General features: G+C 33.4%; 3 protein-coding genes across 4 annotated transcripts; 2 read left to right on the plus strand and 1 right to left on the minus strand.

Annotated features, from left to right (window-relative positions):
* The first annotated feature begins 275 nt into the window (after positions 1-275).
* On the plus strand, positions 276-4,691 carry LOC7493894 (uncharacterized). 2 transcript variants are annotated; one of them, XM_052446651.1, is made up of 9 exons: positions 276-873; positions 980-1,554; positions 1,932-1,982; positions 2,069-2,176; positions 3,555-3,650; positions 3,758-3,856; positions 3,942-4,001; positions 4,114-4,191; positions 4,653-4,691. In XM_052446651.1, the coding sequence occupies exons 1-8, from the start codon at positions 372-374 to the stop codon at positions 4,177-4,179; spliced, it is 1,557 nt and encodes a 518-aa protein (XP_052302611.1). In that variant the 5' UTR covers positions 276-371; the 3' UTR covers positions 4,180-4,191; positions 4,653-4,691. The 2 variants fall into 2 exon arrangements, with proteins under 2 accessions (XP_052302611.1, XP_002319240.1); XM_002319204.4 differs by lacking the exon at positions 4,653-4,691 and having other exon boundaries at positions 277-873; positions 4,114-4,477.
* A 4,984-nt stretch (positions 4,692-9,675) lies between these two features.
* Positions 9,676-12,840, plus strand: LOC7493895 (probable folate-biopterin transporter 7). The gene is made up of 2 exons (XM_002319205.4): positions 9,676-10,044; positions 11,598-12,840. The coding sequence occupies exons 1-2, from the start codon at positions 9,768-9,770 to the stop codon at positions 12,656-12,658; spliced, it is 1,338 nt and encodes a 445-aa protein (XP_002319241.3). The 5' UTR covers positions 9,676-9,767; the 3' UTR covers positions 12,659-12,840.
* Positions 12,841-13,817: 977 nt separating this feature from the next.
* On the minus strand, positions 13,818-14,742 carry LOC7493896 (DNA polymerase delta subunit 4). Its single transcript, XM_002319736.4, has 2 exons — positions 14,459-14,742; positions 13,818-14,163 (listed from the first exon to the last, which is right to left on the minus strand). Exons 1-2 carry the CDS (start codon positions 14,631-14,633, stop codon positions 13,970-13,972), a joined length of 369 nt encoding a protein of 122 aa, XP_002319772.2. The 5' UTR covers positions 14,634-14,742; the 3' UTR covers positions 13,818-13,969.
* Between the last annotated feature and the right edge of the window lie 743 nt (positions 14,743-15,485).

Raw genomic sequence — 15,485 nt, forward strand, 5'->3', positions numbered from 1 at the left:
TTGGAATCATTATTTAATGAATTTTATTATTATTATTATTATTAAAATTGGATACATTCCAATTATTTATTCTTTATTTTTATTGATTATCCATAAAGGGACTCAATCAAACCAAAACACAGTAGAGGGATTCGATTTAAACAATTTGAAGAGTACAGTGAGGAAGAAATGCTTTCCATTTCCGGATACCTTCGAAGGCTTGACACTGTAATCGAAAGCCAGCTTTGGGCCCTATTGGGCCTGTTAGGGCTTAGAGAAAGAAAAGGTTGTAGAACCCTAGCAGACAGGTTTTTCTCACACTCTCTTCTTGCTCTCAAGTCTCAAATGATTCCATAACGAACACCTGAACGGAAAAGGTCAGAAAGGAACAAATGAACCCTAAATCATGGTCTCGCTTACTCCTCTATCAATCCCTGAAAAAACCTAGAAAACCTCCAATGCCCCAACTTTCCCGGAAAATCTCGACTTTCCCCCACTTTCCCAGCACCCAAACACTCTCACTCTCCCGTTTCTCCAAAACCCATTTCTCAACTTTCTCTGGTGCCTCCTCCAGTGTAGCCCGGGAACTTCTGAATGAGCTAGAGCGCGAGAAACAGAAGGAAAGAGAGGCAAGAAGGCGAAATGGTCTCGATACTAAAGACATTGATGCAGAAGATGAAGAAGATTACTTGGGTGTGGGTCCATTGATAGAAAAATTAGAGAAAAGGATTCAAAAGGATGCAGGGAAGCCGGAAGTTTATGATAATGAAGCTGCTGATTCGGATAGTGACGATGATAGCTGGTTTTCTACTGATGCTGCTAAGAAAAGAGATGAACTTTTTTTAAAGAAGTTTGACAAACACGAAGAGTTAGTCAAGAACTTCGCTGAGGCTGGTATGAATAAAATTGTTGCTCTTGATATTCGGTTTGTTATTTAAGTAATGTTATTGTGGATATGTAATGGGTTGTGATGATTTTAAGTATTTTTTTTTATTGACAGAGACACTTGATGATGCATTCAAATCGATGAAGAAAATTGACAATTTTGAGCAAAAACATTTTCGGCTTCGTCCTGAGTATAGAGTGATTGGGGATTTGATTAATCTTTTGAAGGTAGCAGAAGGAAAGGATAAATTTATCCTTCAACACAAATTAAACAAGGCAATGAGATTGGTGGAGTGGAAGGAAGCTTATGATCCCAATAATCCTGCCAATTATGGATTTTTTCAACGTGCAGGAGTGGGACCAGGTGGCCATGCCTTAGAAGATGCTGAATCTGAGAAGCAAAAGAAAAAAACACCAGGTGTGGATGTTGAGGGCAAGGAGGATGAGGATGATGGGGGCAAGGAGGATGAGGATGATGAGGACGAGGAAGATGAGTTTGATGACATGAAGGAGAGGGATGATATACTGCTAGAGAAGCTGAATGAGATTGACAAGAAACTAGAAGAGAAGTTAGCGGAGTTGGATTATACTTTTGGAAAGAAGGGGAAGGTTCTTGAGGAGGAGATAAGGAATCTCGCGGAGCAGAGAAATTCTTTGACAGAAAAGAAAAGAAGACCGATGTACCGGAAAGTAAGTACTTGCTTTCTATTTCTAGGTACCTATTTTATAGCTTCTTGAGCTATGTCAGTTCCGTCAATTTCAACCTTTAAGATCTTTGGTTGTGAATGCGGATTGTGTATCTAAGTTTTTGCATGAAGTTGTTACCCTTACAATTTTAAGTTCATATTTATGTGCATCGTGTATGGTGGTTGCCTTCGTCCTTAAGTATCTAGGCTGATTTATCTACAATAAGATTTCTTTCGATTGTTGCTTCACCACTTTTGGCATCATATTAGTCATGCTTCGCAACACTAATTCTTTATATTTTCATTTTTCTGTATTTATTTGGTATTGTTGGTAAGTTTTATGCTCCATATATGATCCGAAATGTTATTGAATATTGACAGGGTTTTGATGACAGAGTGATAAATGTGAATCGAACTTGTAAAGTTACCAAGGTATTACTGCCTTACCAGTTGAGGCCTTTGATTTATGAGCAGTCTATGTAGAATTGTTACTGAATTTATTTATTTTTTTGACCCAGGGAGGGCGAGTGGTCAAGTACACTGCCATGTTAGCTTGTGGTAACTATCACGGTGTTATTGGTTTTGCTAAAGCTAAAGGCCCAAGAGTCCATGTTGCTATCCAGAAGGTAATTCATAGTGTTGTTATTTTATTTAAAATGCTATTATTTTATTATAGTGATTTTTATTGCTTATTTTTTTACATGGCGCACACATTATTGCTAGTCTGCAGGCTTTCTTTTTCTTTCTTTGCCATTCTTTGGGCCTAGCATAAATCAGATTTTGATCTAAATCCTGTACATGTTGCTATGATTGCGATCTTCTGCATCATTATGACACAAACATAGAATGCTTGTTGTCCACGAAGGTGTGTAATGTGTGGATGTTTTGAGATACTTCTGAGCTTGGATACTCCTTCATATGTAGTATATGATGCCTCTTGGCTATTCCTAGGCTTTCTTGCTCTCCCCACTTACATTGGCATAGAAGAATATAATTGTATGAGAAACATAAAAAAGGGTCTGTAGCATACATTTTTAGTCCTTTTGTTGCAACAGTGCCTTCTCAATTGATGATGGATTAAAGATGCTTGCTGTTCATTGTTGGGGATTAGTGTTGCAGATTATATTTTGTGAGCAATCAAACAGAAAATTCTGCGCGCATGCTTGTGCATGCCAAAATGTGTTTTAGTTAGACTAGTACATGTCTCTCTGCCCACAGTATCTATATTCTAGCATTTCAGGATTGTCATGAGATTTACCTATTCTATCTTGATATCGATGTTCTTGGTTTCATTTGTGAGTCATTGTCATTCCGGCAGGAGTGTTACTTTGATCTGCCCTCCTATTTCTTCAAAACTTCTTGTTAATTTGTCTGTTTTGGAACTCGTGTTTTTTTGTTTATTGGATAAAGAGAGTAATAAAAATTTGGATAAGTTCTCCAAGGGAGTACGCCTCTACCAGTAAATGGCAATCAAGTTTTCCAAGTTCCACAGCACTTTGTAATTGTCAGTGCTTGGTGATAAATTTGATGCTTTTGGCCTTGAATAATGTTGCTTTTTAATGGTGAAGTAATTTGTTCTCCTTTCCCATGACAGACTAATATGCTTCATTATTTCATTCATCTAGTATCATATCATCAAGATTATGTTGTATTGAACTCATTCGTCTCTTGTAGCCTAACCTTCTTCAATGGCTTCTTGTAACCTGGCCCCCCTGATTCTACCAGTAAAGCCAGGGCAGCTAAGGAATGCATGCAGTTCTGATTCTATTTCATTTTGTTGCCCCTCTTACCCTCTTGAAAAGGCTGTAATCATTAAAGGAATGTCTGTGGAAAGAGGTTGCACCACATTTTAGAAATTGACCTATTTTGCGAAATTGGGAGTGTTCAGAGGCTCCTATCTTATTTTATTTTTGCTTTCTGTTTAGTTGTAATAGCCTGAGTTTTCAATTGCCTTAATGTGTCTGAGATATTTTGAATAGTGAACTAATTTGATTGAACAAACAGGCACGTGAGAAATGCTTCCAGAATCTCCACTACATAGAGCGCCACGAGGAGCATACAATTGCAAATGCAGTACAAACACAATACAAGAAAACCAAGGTTTTTTCTTTTCCCCATCTCTCATTTTCCGACTCTCTCTCTCTCTCAAGTTTATCCCTTTTCCTCTTTTTTACTAGTTTTTATCTCTGTTTGTCCGTGCCCCTTAGCTGTATCTGTGGCCTGCCCCAACTAGAACAGGCATGAAAGCAGGAAAAACTGTCAAGGCCATTTTGAATTTAGCTGGTTTCAAAAATGTTAAATCCAAGGTAAAGATCTTATAAGCCAAATCCGAGTCACTAGCACACCTCCTATACTCTGGAGTTTTAATTGAAAGCTCGGACTCTTTTGCAGGTCATTGGTTCTAGGAATCCTTATAACACTGTCAGGGCTCTCTTTAAAGCTCTGAATGCTGTAAGTAATCCAGTCTGCCTAGATGATGGACATCTCTCTCTCTCTCTCTCTCTCTCTCTCTCTCTCTCTCTCTCAGGGTTTGTGATCACTGTTTTATCTTTGCTATTTCCAGATTGAAACTCCAAAGGATGTCCAAGAGAAGTTTGGCCGGACTGTTGTTGAGAAACATTTGCTATGATAGCTGCATAGTGTAAGATTCTCATTGATCTTGCAATAAAAGAAAAAACAGTTACATTAGATGAAGAAACTTGAGTTCTTTTTTTTTATTTGTTTTTTGATTGATGGTAGATAGATAGATAGATAGATGTATTGGCCACTGCCTTCACTGTCTCAAATTTTGCATCTTCTGATGGTGGATAATTTGACAGAAACATGCTTTGCTTCTTTCGAATTACTTGTGTTTAATCAAGGAAAGGGGCGCCATTTGTGGCCTCACTGCCTTTTCCCAATGCCGGTTGGCCGGCAAATATTTTTCACATGGCTTTGCCTGCATTTGGGCTCCGTGTTTACCTGGGTTCCGGTTAATGAAACTAGAAATCCATTTGATATTTATAATCAATTAAGTGCATGTGGTCTGGTGTGAGTGGTAACTTCACAACCTCATTCCCTCAATCCATTTTTAAACAAATTCGGTTAATTTTGACTTTGAAGGGTAAGGAGGGAGACGTGTCCTGTATCAAAGGAAGAAGATGAGTCAAGTTTCATTCTTTTCAACGTAAAAATTTTGGAAAAAGAATAAAAAAATATTTAGAAATTATTTAATTTCTTATATACGCGACTAGCCATCTTTTATTTAGCGGTGAATATTATTATTTTTTTACGTGAAAAATTGATTGAATTCTTTTGTTAATTTTTATTTATTTATGTTGGCTAATTCGTATCTTTATTTCTAAAATTCTAGTTCTTGCTATCTGATTTTTAATTTTTTTTTTAAAGCTAAAGGAAAATGTTTTGTTGGAAATAACATTTTATTTATGAATTGCAAAAACCCCAACATGAAAAAATCAAAATTAAAATGAAAAATCATATCTCTAAAAAAGAAAAAAAAAACGTCTTGAAGTCATCAAATGTGTTTCATCAATGAATTCATTGTTTTATCATTTTAATTATTAGACCATCTTTTATTTATAAGATCTACATGATCACTACAATATTAGCTTAACTAGTTGCTAATAGCGAAAATAAGTTTTTAAAAAAATAAAGGAATTTGATTAATTTTTTATTTGTTCTTTTACTTTATAAGATAAAAAAAAATAACTTGCATAAATAAATAAAAATTTCACCAAAAAAATTATTTAATTTCTTGACCTTTTAAAATAAAGTGAAATTTTGTTTCTAGTGTAAATAAAAAAAAAGGTTATTTCCTTATATATGAAATTTGTTTTTTTCATTTATTTTTCAGATTTTCTTTTCTTTTCTTTTTTTTGTCGAAAATGGAATCAATAAAAATATCGGCATTTGTCCCATGTTGTCTTTATAAAACAAAATATATAATAAAGTGGTTTTAAGTGTTGCTTTAATGCCACGTGGCTGGTGTGAGCTAGCACTTATAGCAGGTCATGCAATGCAATTAAAAAATAAATTAAAAATTTGTTAAAACTCTGGGTAAAGATGAATGAAGAATCCTTCCTCTGGTACGAAGAACCCGTTTCACTAATTTTTTTTATATATATATTTTTAAATAATTTAAAATTTATGTTTCAATTACTATTTCTAGTGATTTTTTTTTATTTAATTTTTTTTATGTTGGTGTATATATTTAATTTTTAAAAAGTTATTCTAATTTATTATTTTTTTATCTTTTTGTATGCAAGAACTTTATTTTAAAAAATAAAAAAATTTATTTTCAAATAATATTTTTTTTATTTGCAGCCTTGCATGATATTTGTTTTCGCTTTTATTTTATTCAATAAAATTAATATGTATATTTATTTCTATTATAGTTTGATTGAATAAAAAATTATTTTAATAAATAAATTTAACAAACATAACCGGGTAAATATCTCATCTTATAAAATTAAATATCATGATCTATATCTGTCTCTTAATTTTTATTAGTTTTATTTTTAGTTATTATTTATAAATTTTTTATTTATTTATTAACACAATTAATTTTCAGTTTATTTAATTATATGTATACAAAAACTTTTTAGTTTTCCTTTAAAAAATTTTTAACTATAAAAATATGTTAAAAAAAACTTGTATAGAAAGTGTTTTTGTTGAGAAATAAAATATCTAACGCACGACAAATATCGGATAATTTTGATGTCGTCCACCGTCAATAGTAAAACAAACAGCTCCTTCCCCAAATCAAAGACCACAGCTTTCTACCACTTGCTCTCCCTAACCAACGCCGTCACGACTGTTCCTTTTCCGTCCATCGAAAATCCTAGCGACCTGCCCTTCCGCCTCCACCCTTTGACTCTAACCGACGCTTTTCGAATGACAAAAGCTCTTGCCGTTTGTTATATAACTTCCTTATAAATCATTCAAAATAAATATATTATTATTTTAGAATGACACGCGCATATGTATTTTTCAACTATTAATTAAATAATACTCTTTTATAAGTATATAATATCCACATAAATTTTTATCTCGTGTTGGTGTTAAGAATTACGGTATTCTAAAAGTATTTTTGAAAAAAATTAATTTTTATTTTATTGTTTTCTTTGCTTCAAAATAATATTGTTTTGGTGTTTTCAGATTGTTTTAATGTGCTGATGTCAAAAATAATTTTAAAAAAATAAAAAATATATTATTTTGATGCATTTTCGAGTAAAAAATATTTTAAAAACAACCGGAACCACATTTCTAAACAAATACACTCTTAATGTGATTTCAAAATTTAATGATTAGAATAGGAATGGCAATAATTACCTCTAGATTTTTATTTTGATACTTTGTGGAAAATAAAATTAATTATATTATATCAAGATATTATTTATTTGCTAGAGGATGTGTACAAAGTCAAATTGGACACTGCCTTTGAGATAGAGAGTGATTTTTTTTTTAAAAAAAAAAAACTGTAAGGTTTAAAGTTAATTGCTAGTTATTTCAGTAATTTTTTTTATTTTATTTATTCTAACCCTAATTCCAAGTGAGTGGCTGCTTACTTATCCCACATCACTTCGAAGTATTAAATAACTATCTTAAGTTTAAGCCTATTGTTTATACGGGGCAGCGGTAGCGGAAGCGGTAAAATCAAAGTTTTATAAAATTTTAATTTTTAATTTTTAATTTATTTTTTTTATTTTTAAATTATTTTGATGTGATGATATTTTAAAAAATAAAAAAAATATTATTTGAATATATTTTAAAATAAAAAAATATTTTAAAAAATTACCGCTGCTGTCACTGTCTTTAATATCCCTAACTTGTCTTCCAAGAGAGAAATTATAAATTTTGTGACGGAATATCCTTCCCTTGCTGTATGTGCTAACTGTTGTCTTGTGAAAAGAAAAGAAAGAGAAGAAATTATAAAGTTTGCAACGTAATTACACGAATATTCAATAGTCCTCCCTTTTATAATAAAAATAAAGTGCTGGAATGTTCCAGACTTAGGTCTGCCCTCATGTGCCCATGTGCAGGATATTCTACTACTGTTAATATCCTTTCGATATAATTTTAAGAGGTATAATTTAATTGGCCAGGTTCTAGATTTGTTCTCTAAAGATCACAAGTTTGAGTTCCATAAACCTTAGGACTACTAGAGACTTACATGATCGTTAACTTTAGGGTCTGTGAGATTAGTAGAGATGCGCGCAAACTGACCCGGATACTCCTGTTAATAAAAATAAATAATAAAAAAAAAAACCCTGAGGGGTGTAGCTCAACTGGTCAGGCTCTAAGTTTGCTCTCTAGAGGTCACCAGTTCGAGTCTCATAAACCTCAAGACCACTGGAGATTTACATGGTCGTTAACTTCAGGATCCGTGAGATTAATCGAAATATATACAAATTGATCCGGACATTTATGTTAATATAATAATAATAAATTATGATATATCGATAAATTATGATATATCGATGTTATCAATTAACAGAGGATATTCTTCATGATTTATTTATTTAGAAATAAATAAATAAATCACGGAGGATATATAGGTGTTATCAATTAACTTTTCTATTTAAATTCAATTTATTTATTTCTAGACAGTTCTGATATCAAAGGGCTCAACAATTTATTTTTCAGGGAAATTAAGTTTATTCATTTACTTGCAGAACCAAGGTTTCAATGATATTAATTGTTTATCCAATATTTAATGCAGATTATCTACTTGTTTATCCAAGCTCTATGGGTTATATATTCAAGAATTATATTATTACTAAATTCCTTCCTTTTCTTTGACGTGGCATTCTTGTTTGGATTTCTCTAACTTTTTATTTTACATAAACAGAAATATTTGAGTATTTATGAAGAGAGTATTTTTTTTATAGTATTCTCTTACTCGAAATACTTACTATTATTTTTTAAATCATATGCTATCATATACTTTTTTCATGCATAACAAGTATATTAAAGATATCGGGTCAACATGTTATATAGTTAAACTTAAAAAAATAAGAGATATATGTTTTGATTTGCATGCACCGCAATCCTAGTTTTTAGACCCAGTTCAAGGCCAGGGTTCAGGGTTTTGACCGGTTCACCGGGTGGCTCGGGCCAATGTTTTTAACAAAATAAAAACGACATCGTTTTAGTTAAAAAAAAAGTTAACGGGTTGCAACCGGGTTTTTGACTGGGTCGCTGGGTCACACCGAGTTTTTCCTTCCCCTGCTTTTTCTTCAACCCGGCCTGGTTCCAGACCCGGGTTGGCCGAGTCCCGGATCGACCCGCCTGGCTGGGGCAGGCCGGGTTTCAAAACTATGACTGCAATTATCTTATTTGCGATATTATTTGGTAATTATCATCTTCCTTTGACATTACTAGTTCTGTTGATTTCTTTTTCTTGTTTGTAGTGTTCTTAAATTATGGAAAAGAGAAAAGAAGGAAAGTGAAGTGAAATGGAAGGAAGTTGAATATCAAGTGTCCTTTTAAATAGTAAGATATTTCCTCTTAAATAGGAGGAAAAAGATGGAAATTGAAAAATTATAATTTAAAACATACTAGTAAAACACATAATCTATTAACTAATTAACTTCACTTCTTTTCTGTAACCGCAATGGAAAAAATTATTATGAGAAAATTTAATTTAATTTTTTTTAATTTTTTTTTATAACAGATATAATTAGTGGTTAGTTAATTCAAAGCCCCGTTTACTTTAGTATTTCAAAAATATTTTTGAAAAAAATTAAATTTTGTTGTTTTTTTTATTTTAAATTAATATTTTTTTGGTGTTTTCAAATTATTTTGATGCACTAATATCAAAAATAATTTTTAAAACATTAAAAATATTATTTTAATATATTTCCAAATAAATAACATTTTAAAAAACAACTTCTACCTTACTATCGAACACACTCTTAATATACTTAATATTTGCCGACAAGAAATTTTAATTCTCTTACTCTTATTTCCTTTACATAATTTATATTTTAGAAAGCATGTAGATATATTCGACTTCTGTTCTTAATTATATTATTAAGACAATAAAAAAACAATTAAAAAGAGACCGACACCTCACACGTGTCCATTCCCAAAAACCTCTTCGTGTGCATAATAAATTCATAGACAGCCCCCAAAATCTGTAAGGAAATAAAAGAAGGGAAAAACCTCCAAAACCGACAGCTTTTTTTAACTTAAAATTCCCAAAAAGAAAAAAAAATGGTATCTTCTCCTTCTCCTTTACCAGATGGTGGTAAGGACTCGAGCTTGATGAGGAGAATACTGGTTTTGGGATTCTGGGTACAAGGGTTCAGGTGTTTACCATGGATGGCTATAAACTTTTTCGTGAAAGATGGGCTTAATGTGGACCCTTCTACTCTTCAGCTCCTTCAGAACTCTGCTAATCTTCCCATGGTTGGCAAGCCTCTCTATGGTGTCGTTTCCGATGCTGTTTACATTTTTGGCCAGCACCGCATTCCTTATATTGCCATCGGTGGTAAGTGAATTAATCACAAAAAAGCACTCAAGCTTTTCTTTTCTTTTTTCTTTCTCTTACTCTTCTTTCTCTTGCTGTTCATTGATGTGTTTGATTGAATTGTGTTTCACTTGTTTGGTTTTATTTTATTTGGTTCCAGACCTTACCTGGGATCAAAGTAAAGGCAGCAGGGGTGTCATTTTTTATTTATTTAGCTTCTTCTTGATCTGATTAAGATATGTTAAAGTTTGAGTATTTTGATAAAGGGTTTATTATTATTATTGTTGTTGTTATGTTATGGAAATATAAGTTTTTGGACGTTCAATGTAGGGTTTATATGGAATGTTGTTTGTTTTATGAGTGTGCTTTTGTATTTGTACAAGGAGTTCCACTGGTTGTTGTTCTCTTAGAATTCAGTTAGCAAATTTACTTCTTTTTTATTTATAGTATAAAAAGAATTAAGGATGTTTCCAAGGTTTAGTTCGGAGTGTGTGGTTAGTTTGAGTTACATAATTTTGTTTGTGCCATTCTCAAGGGACAAGTTTCTAGTATTTTTTTGAAACATGTGCTGGCCACCATATACCTGTTTGAAAATTGAACCAGGTGATGTTTTTTATTTGGAGAGCTTCCTCAGTCCTTGCAATTTATTTGAGATACTGTTTGCGTGTGGGTAGTTAATTTTTAAATGGGCAACCAAAATCAGAGACTCAGGCTTGAATGGTCTGCACGAGTCTTGCTGTTCTCTGAAGCCTCTCTCTCTCTCTTCTTAGAGTCATATCTCTATAGGAACATTGCTTCCAAGAGTCTGCAATGTCGATCTGGTTATAGCGAAGAGGCTTCTTTCTGAGGCTGTGTGTTTCGATAGTTAGCATGCTTTGTTCTGTTTCCTTCCATTTTAGTGGCGGTGGTGGGGAGGGAGGAGGATTTCAATAGTTAACAGCTTCAAGATGTTTTCATTGCATTAGCTAAACTACTCTCATGATGATTTTAACCTATGCCTTTCACTCATTGGATAAGTTCTATATTCCTTGATAAAGAGGGCTTGCATGTTGAGAAATGATGGTTGGATCCCATATCAAACTACTTTTCTTGTCAGTAAAGGCTGACAGGCAGAGCACAGATGCATCTTAAGTTTCAAGAAACAACCTTTTTTTTGGTATTATTTAAGTTCTAAATACTATCTAACAGGTGATTTAGGATAAAACTGCTTGAATCTGTTTTCGACTTTCAGGGGAATTATCTCATCGCTTCTTCAAATTGTATTAACTTGTAATATTCCTGCTTCGCATGTTTATCTATTTGAATCACCCCAGCTGCCGCCTTCACGATAATTTTATCCTTATACTTTTGCTCATGGAACAACTTATATGTCATTTGATGAAGATAGCTATGAAATAGAGAAGTAATGAATTGCAACTTAAAAATCTTTTACTAATTTGCCTGCAAGGAAAAAGTTTGGTACCATGGAGAACTGATGGATATGATTCTACACAAATATGCATGGTTCTGTTATATCTCTTTCATGATATAACTCAAAATCGCTTCATAACATGTTTTCTCATCTGTTATTGCAGCTTTCTTGCAAGCAGTTTCATGGCTAGCTATAGCAATCCTCTCTCCATCAGGCATCTCAATCTTCACCTTGAGTCTATGTCTCCTCCTTAGCAATCTTGGTGCTTCAATAGCTGAGGTTGCAAATGATGCCATTGTTGCTGGGATAGGAAAGCAGCTCACCATGTCTCCTAAAACTTCTCAGTCATCTTCCTCAGGTGAGCTGCAATCATTTGTGTGGATTGCTTCCTCTGCCGGTGGTGTCCTTGGAAACCTGCTTGGTGGCATTGCCATTAACAGATACGGTGCCCAAGCCATGTTCCTCATTTTCAGCCTTACTGTTGCTCTGCAATTGTTTGTTACAATCACTGTCCATGAAAGCTCACTTAACCTCCCCAAAAGTTCATCCGGGGTTGGAATTAGAAAACAGCTTTCAGAGCTTTCAGTTGCATTACAGAAACCTGAGATTGCTTACTCAATAGCATGGTTGGCAGCATCTAATGCCATAATCCCAGCACTAACAGGAACCATGTTCTTTTACCAAACACAGTATCTGAACATCAATTCATCTGTGTTGGGGATCTCTAAGGTTTTTGGCCAGGCAGCAATGCTTCTATGGAGCATCATCTACAATTGCTATTTAAAGTCAGTCCCATCAAAGAAGTTAATTGCAGCCATTCAGGGAGTGATGGCAGTATTCATGCTTTCTGATCTGCTATTTGTTAAGGGAGTTTATCGGAATATGGGCGTGCCAGATTCGTTGTATGTTATAGTCTTCTCAGGCCTTTTGGAGGTTCTATTCTTCTTTAAGATTCTGCCATTCAATATTTTAATAGCACAGCTCTGCCCTTCAGGATGTGAAGGATCCCTGATGGCTCTTGTGGCTTCTGCTAATGCCCTTTCATTCATAGTGAGTGGATACCTTGGAGTTGCACTTTCGTCATTTGTTGGAGTTACTGGCAGTGATTTTTCAGGATTTCCTCAGGCCCTTCTAATACAGGCAGTCTGCACACTCTTGCCAATTTATTGGTCATCATGCATTCCTGACGATAAGCAGGCAAAAACCAGCACGAAAAAGGAGTAGGATTATAGTTGCGGTGATTTTCTACGGCATATTCTTTTATACCACATTTCCCGCTATGTCTAATTACAAGTATACTAGGTGTTTATTCTCCAGAAAAATGTATGCTTAGTGGTAGTTGCAGCCTTACATGAATTTCTTTGTGATATCTTGAATGCTATATATTGCGACATCGTGTTGTTGGATCTCTTTTCATACGTACTAAAGCAGAAATCCCACATCAAATGGTGTAATACTGGTCTTTCTTCTCCTCTTAGATTTCTAACGGAGCCAATCTTTGGTTTACAAAAGGACTTCTTTCTCTTCTGATAGAGAGGGAGGTGAAGTGGGAGCATTCAAATGTCTGGTAGATTGGCAGTGTTTTCTTCAATGACCAAACAACCAAAATAAGGACAAAATGGAAGGCATTTTGATCACTTGTAGAACTGGAGATTGTTCGAAATGGGGGATGCCTGGAGCAGATTGATGAGCCTTCATAAGTTGTCAAATCTCGAGTAAGATTATAATACCAGAAGAAAAGATTCCTTTCCTGCGCGAATGATGTTTCCTTGTGTTGCAAGCCTATTGCTTGTTGCTTCGTTTGGTGGTATTAACATATCGAATACATTCTCAAAAAAGGGAAAAGACTGGAATAGGGAGCGAATAACTTTGAATATCCTGCCCTAGCCCCGCAAGAAAATCTTCTCCTTGTGCCCATGGATTTTTTATATTTGCCACACGATGGGAACCAATAGCCAGAGCAGTCAAACAGCTGAAATATCTCATGAATATTGCTTGCAGACAATTCATTGAACAATCGAAAGGAAAAATTGATCATTAAATCGTACCTGTACTGTTCCAACAAGTCAGGAACGTGCTGACAAGTTCTTAAGGTCTCTTCCATCATCTGCTGATAACCATGCTCATTTATGTAGAAATTCCAGCATTCAATCATGATATTCAAAATTTAAACAAAAAATATAGAACGATATCTACTTTTTTGTTAAATTCTGATCACAAGGCTCTCTACGACATGCTAAAACAGAATAATGAGACACATTCATGATTAAAAAACTCTCCATGTTGCTCAACATCATAGATGCAAACAAGCCCTAGTTGGAACAGCACATAATCTCGTAATCCACACAAAGGGCCACTGGTCAAATGTTTACAACACACAACATTTACGTCAAGAAAAGCATTTGATTAAGATCAGCAAATTCACTAGTTCACACTAACACAGCCAGAGGCTGAACAGAACACTACAAATTAAAAGCACAACTTGCAGTCATACATTAGCTTCCATTGTTACACCAAAGCATAATACTAGAACTTCTAAACGCGACCATCCCACCAGCATTCTGATTGAACCATTTCAGCCTTCAACAGTCCCTCAAATTCATTCGGTGGGTTTAGACCTAAACGTTGAGCACGCTCCCAACGTGCAAGCCGAGACATCCCAAGACACGGCCCATATGCCATGTTCATGTCAAATTGTCTCAACAGTCCCTCATGTTCGTCATAATAATCTATTAAACACAAAAAAAAAAAAATCAACAAAACACAATAAGCTACATGTAGATCGATATTTTACAAAGAATATATCACAATGAAGAAGAAACCCAGATACGAATTTTCAATTTGAGTAAAAATAAATATGAAAAAATGTGATTAAAAACAAGGAAAATTATCTTCTTGGAATAAAAAAAAATCCACCATCTTTATTATTGAAAAAAAATACATCAATAATCAAACAAGAAGTAACAAGTTAAATGTAACAACAAAATAATTTTTTTTTTGAGAGAGTACATATGAAACAAAAACCTTTATGATCAGGAGAGCCATGGGAAACCTGGGCAGTTGGTTGTGTAATATCGGAGCCAAGAGAGGCAATGTGATGAAGGGATGATTTCTTGGACGATGTTGGTTTTGTGATACCACTATTCTTGTTCTTCTTTTGCCTGTAGAAACCCTTCATGTTGCTTGATGCTGTTGCCATCTCTCTCAAAATTTCAAATTTCAAATTTCAAATTTCGAATATATTTTACTGGTTCTGTCGGGAGGAAGAGAGAAAAGAGTGCTTTTAAAGAGAGAGATCACCAAAGGCAACGTGTCTGACCTAAAAGAAAAAAAAAATACATTTAATAAAAAAATCTATTTTTTTATTGATGTATTTCTTTTTTATTTAAAAAAAAACATTTTTTTGTGAGAAATATTATTTTTTAAAGTAAGAAATGTATTATGATTGTGAAACCAAGTCTTAATTATAAAATTATAAAATTTTGAATCAACATTCACATAAAAGATATTTAAGAACAATAAAATTAAGAAAATTATATAAAATATAAAAATAAATATTTAATTCTCATCAAATATCAATAAGAAAATTATACATATTAGAAAAATACATAATTATTTATAAGTAATGATAACATCATCACAAAAATCTTAATCTTTTTAAAAATAATGGCATAATCATTTAAATATTATTTTAATAATTTAGTTTAAAGATATTTTTATCTTTTTTTAATAAAGAAATATCTAAAAAAAACAAGCGTTTCTAGGCTTCACCTTCTAGTCAACCCTAGAAAAACAAGTCAGACACCTACCTATTGGCCTAGAAAGCAAGCCCACATGCCTTATTTTTTTTTTTTAATGGACGATTTTTCCACCAAATATTTTTTTTAAAAATAGCTGACAATGTGTGTCAGGTAAAGGTAAATGACTATCTAATCTTATTTTTTTTATTATTAACGTGGGTGTTCGGGTCAGCTTGCATGCACCTCGACTTATTTCACGAGCCTTAAAATTAACGATCATGTAAGCCTCCAATGACTATAATATTAGCAAC

The sequence above is a fragment of the Populus trichocarpa genome, chromosome 13, assembly GCF_000002775.5.
Source record: "Populus trichocarpa isolate Nisqually-1 chromosome 13, P.trichocarpa_v4.1, whole genome shotgun sequence".
Lineage (NCBI taxonomy): Eukaryota > Viridiplantae > Streptophyta > Magnoliopsida > Malpighiales > Salicaceae > Populus > Populus trichocarpa.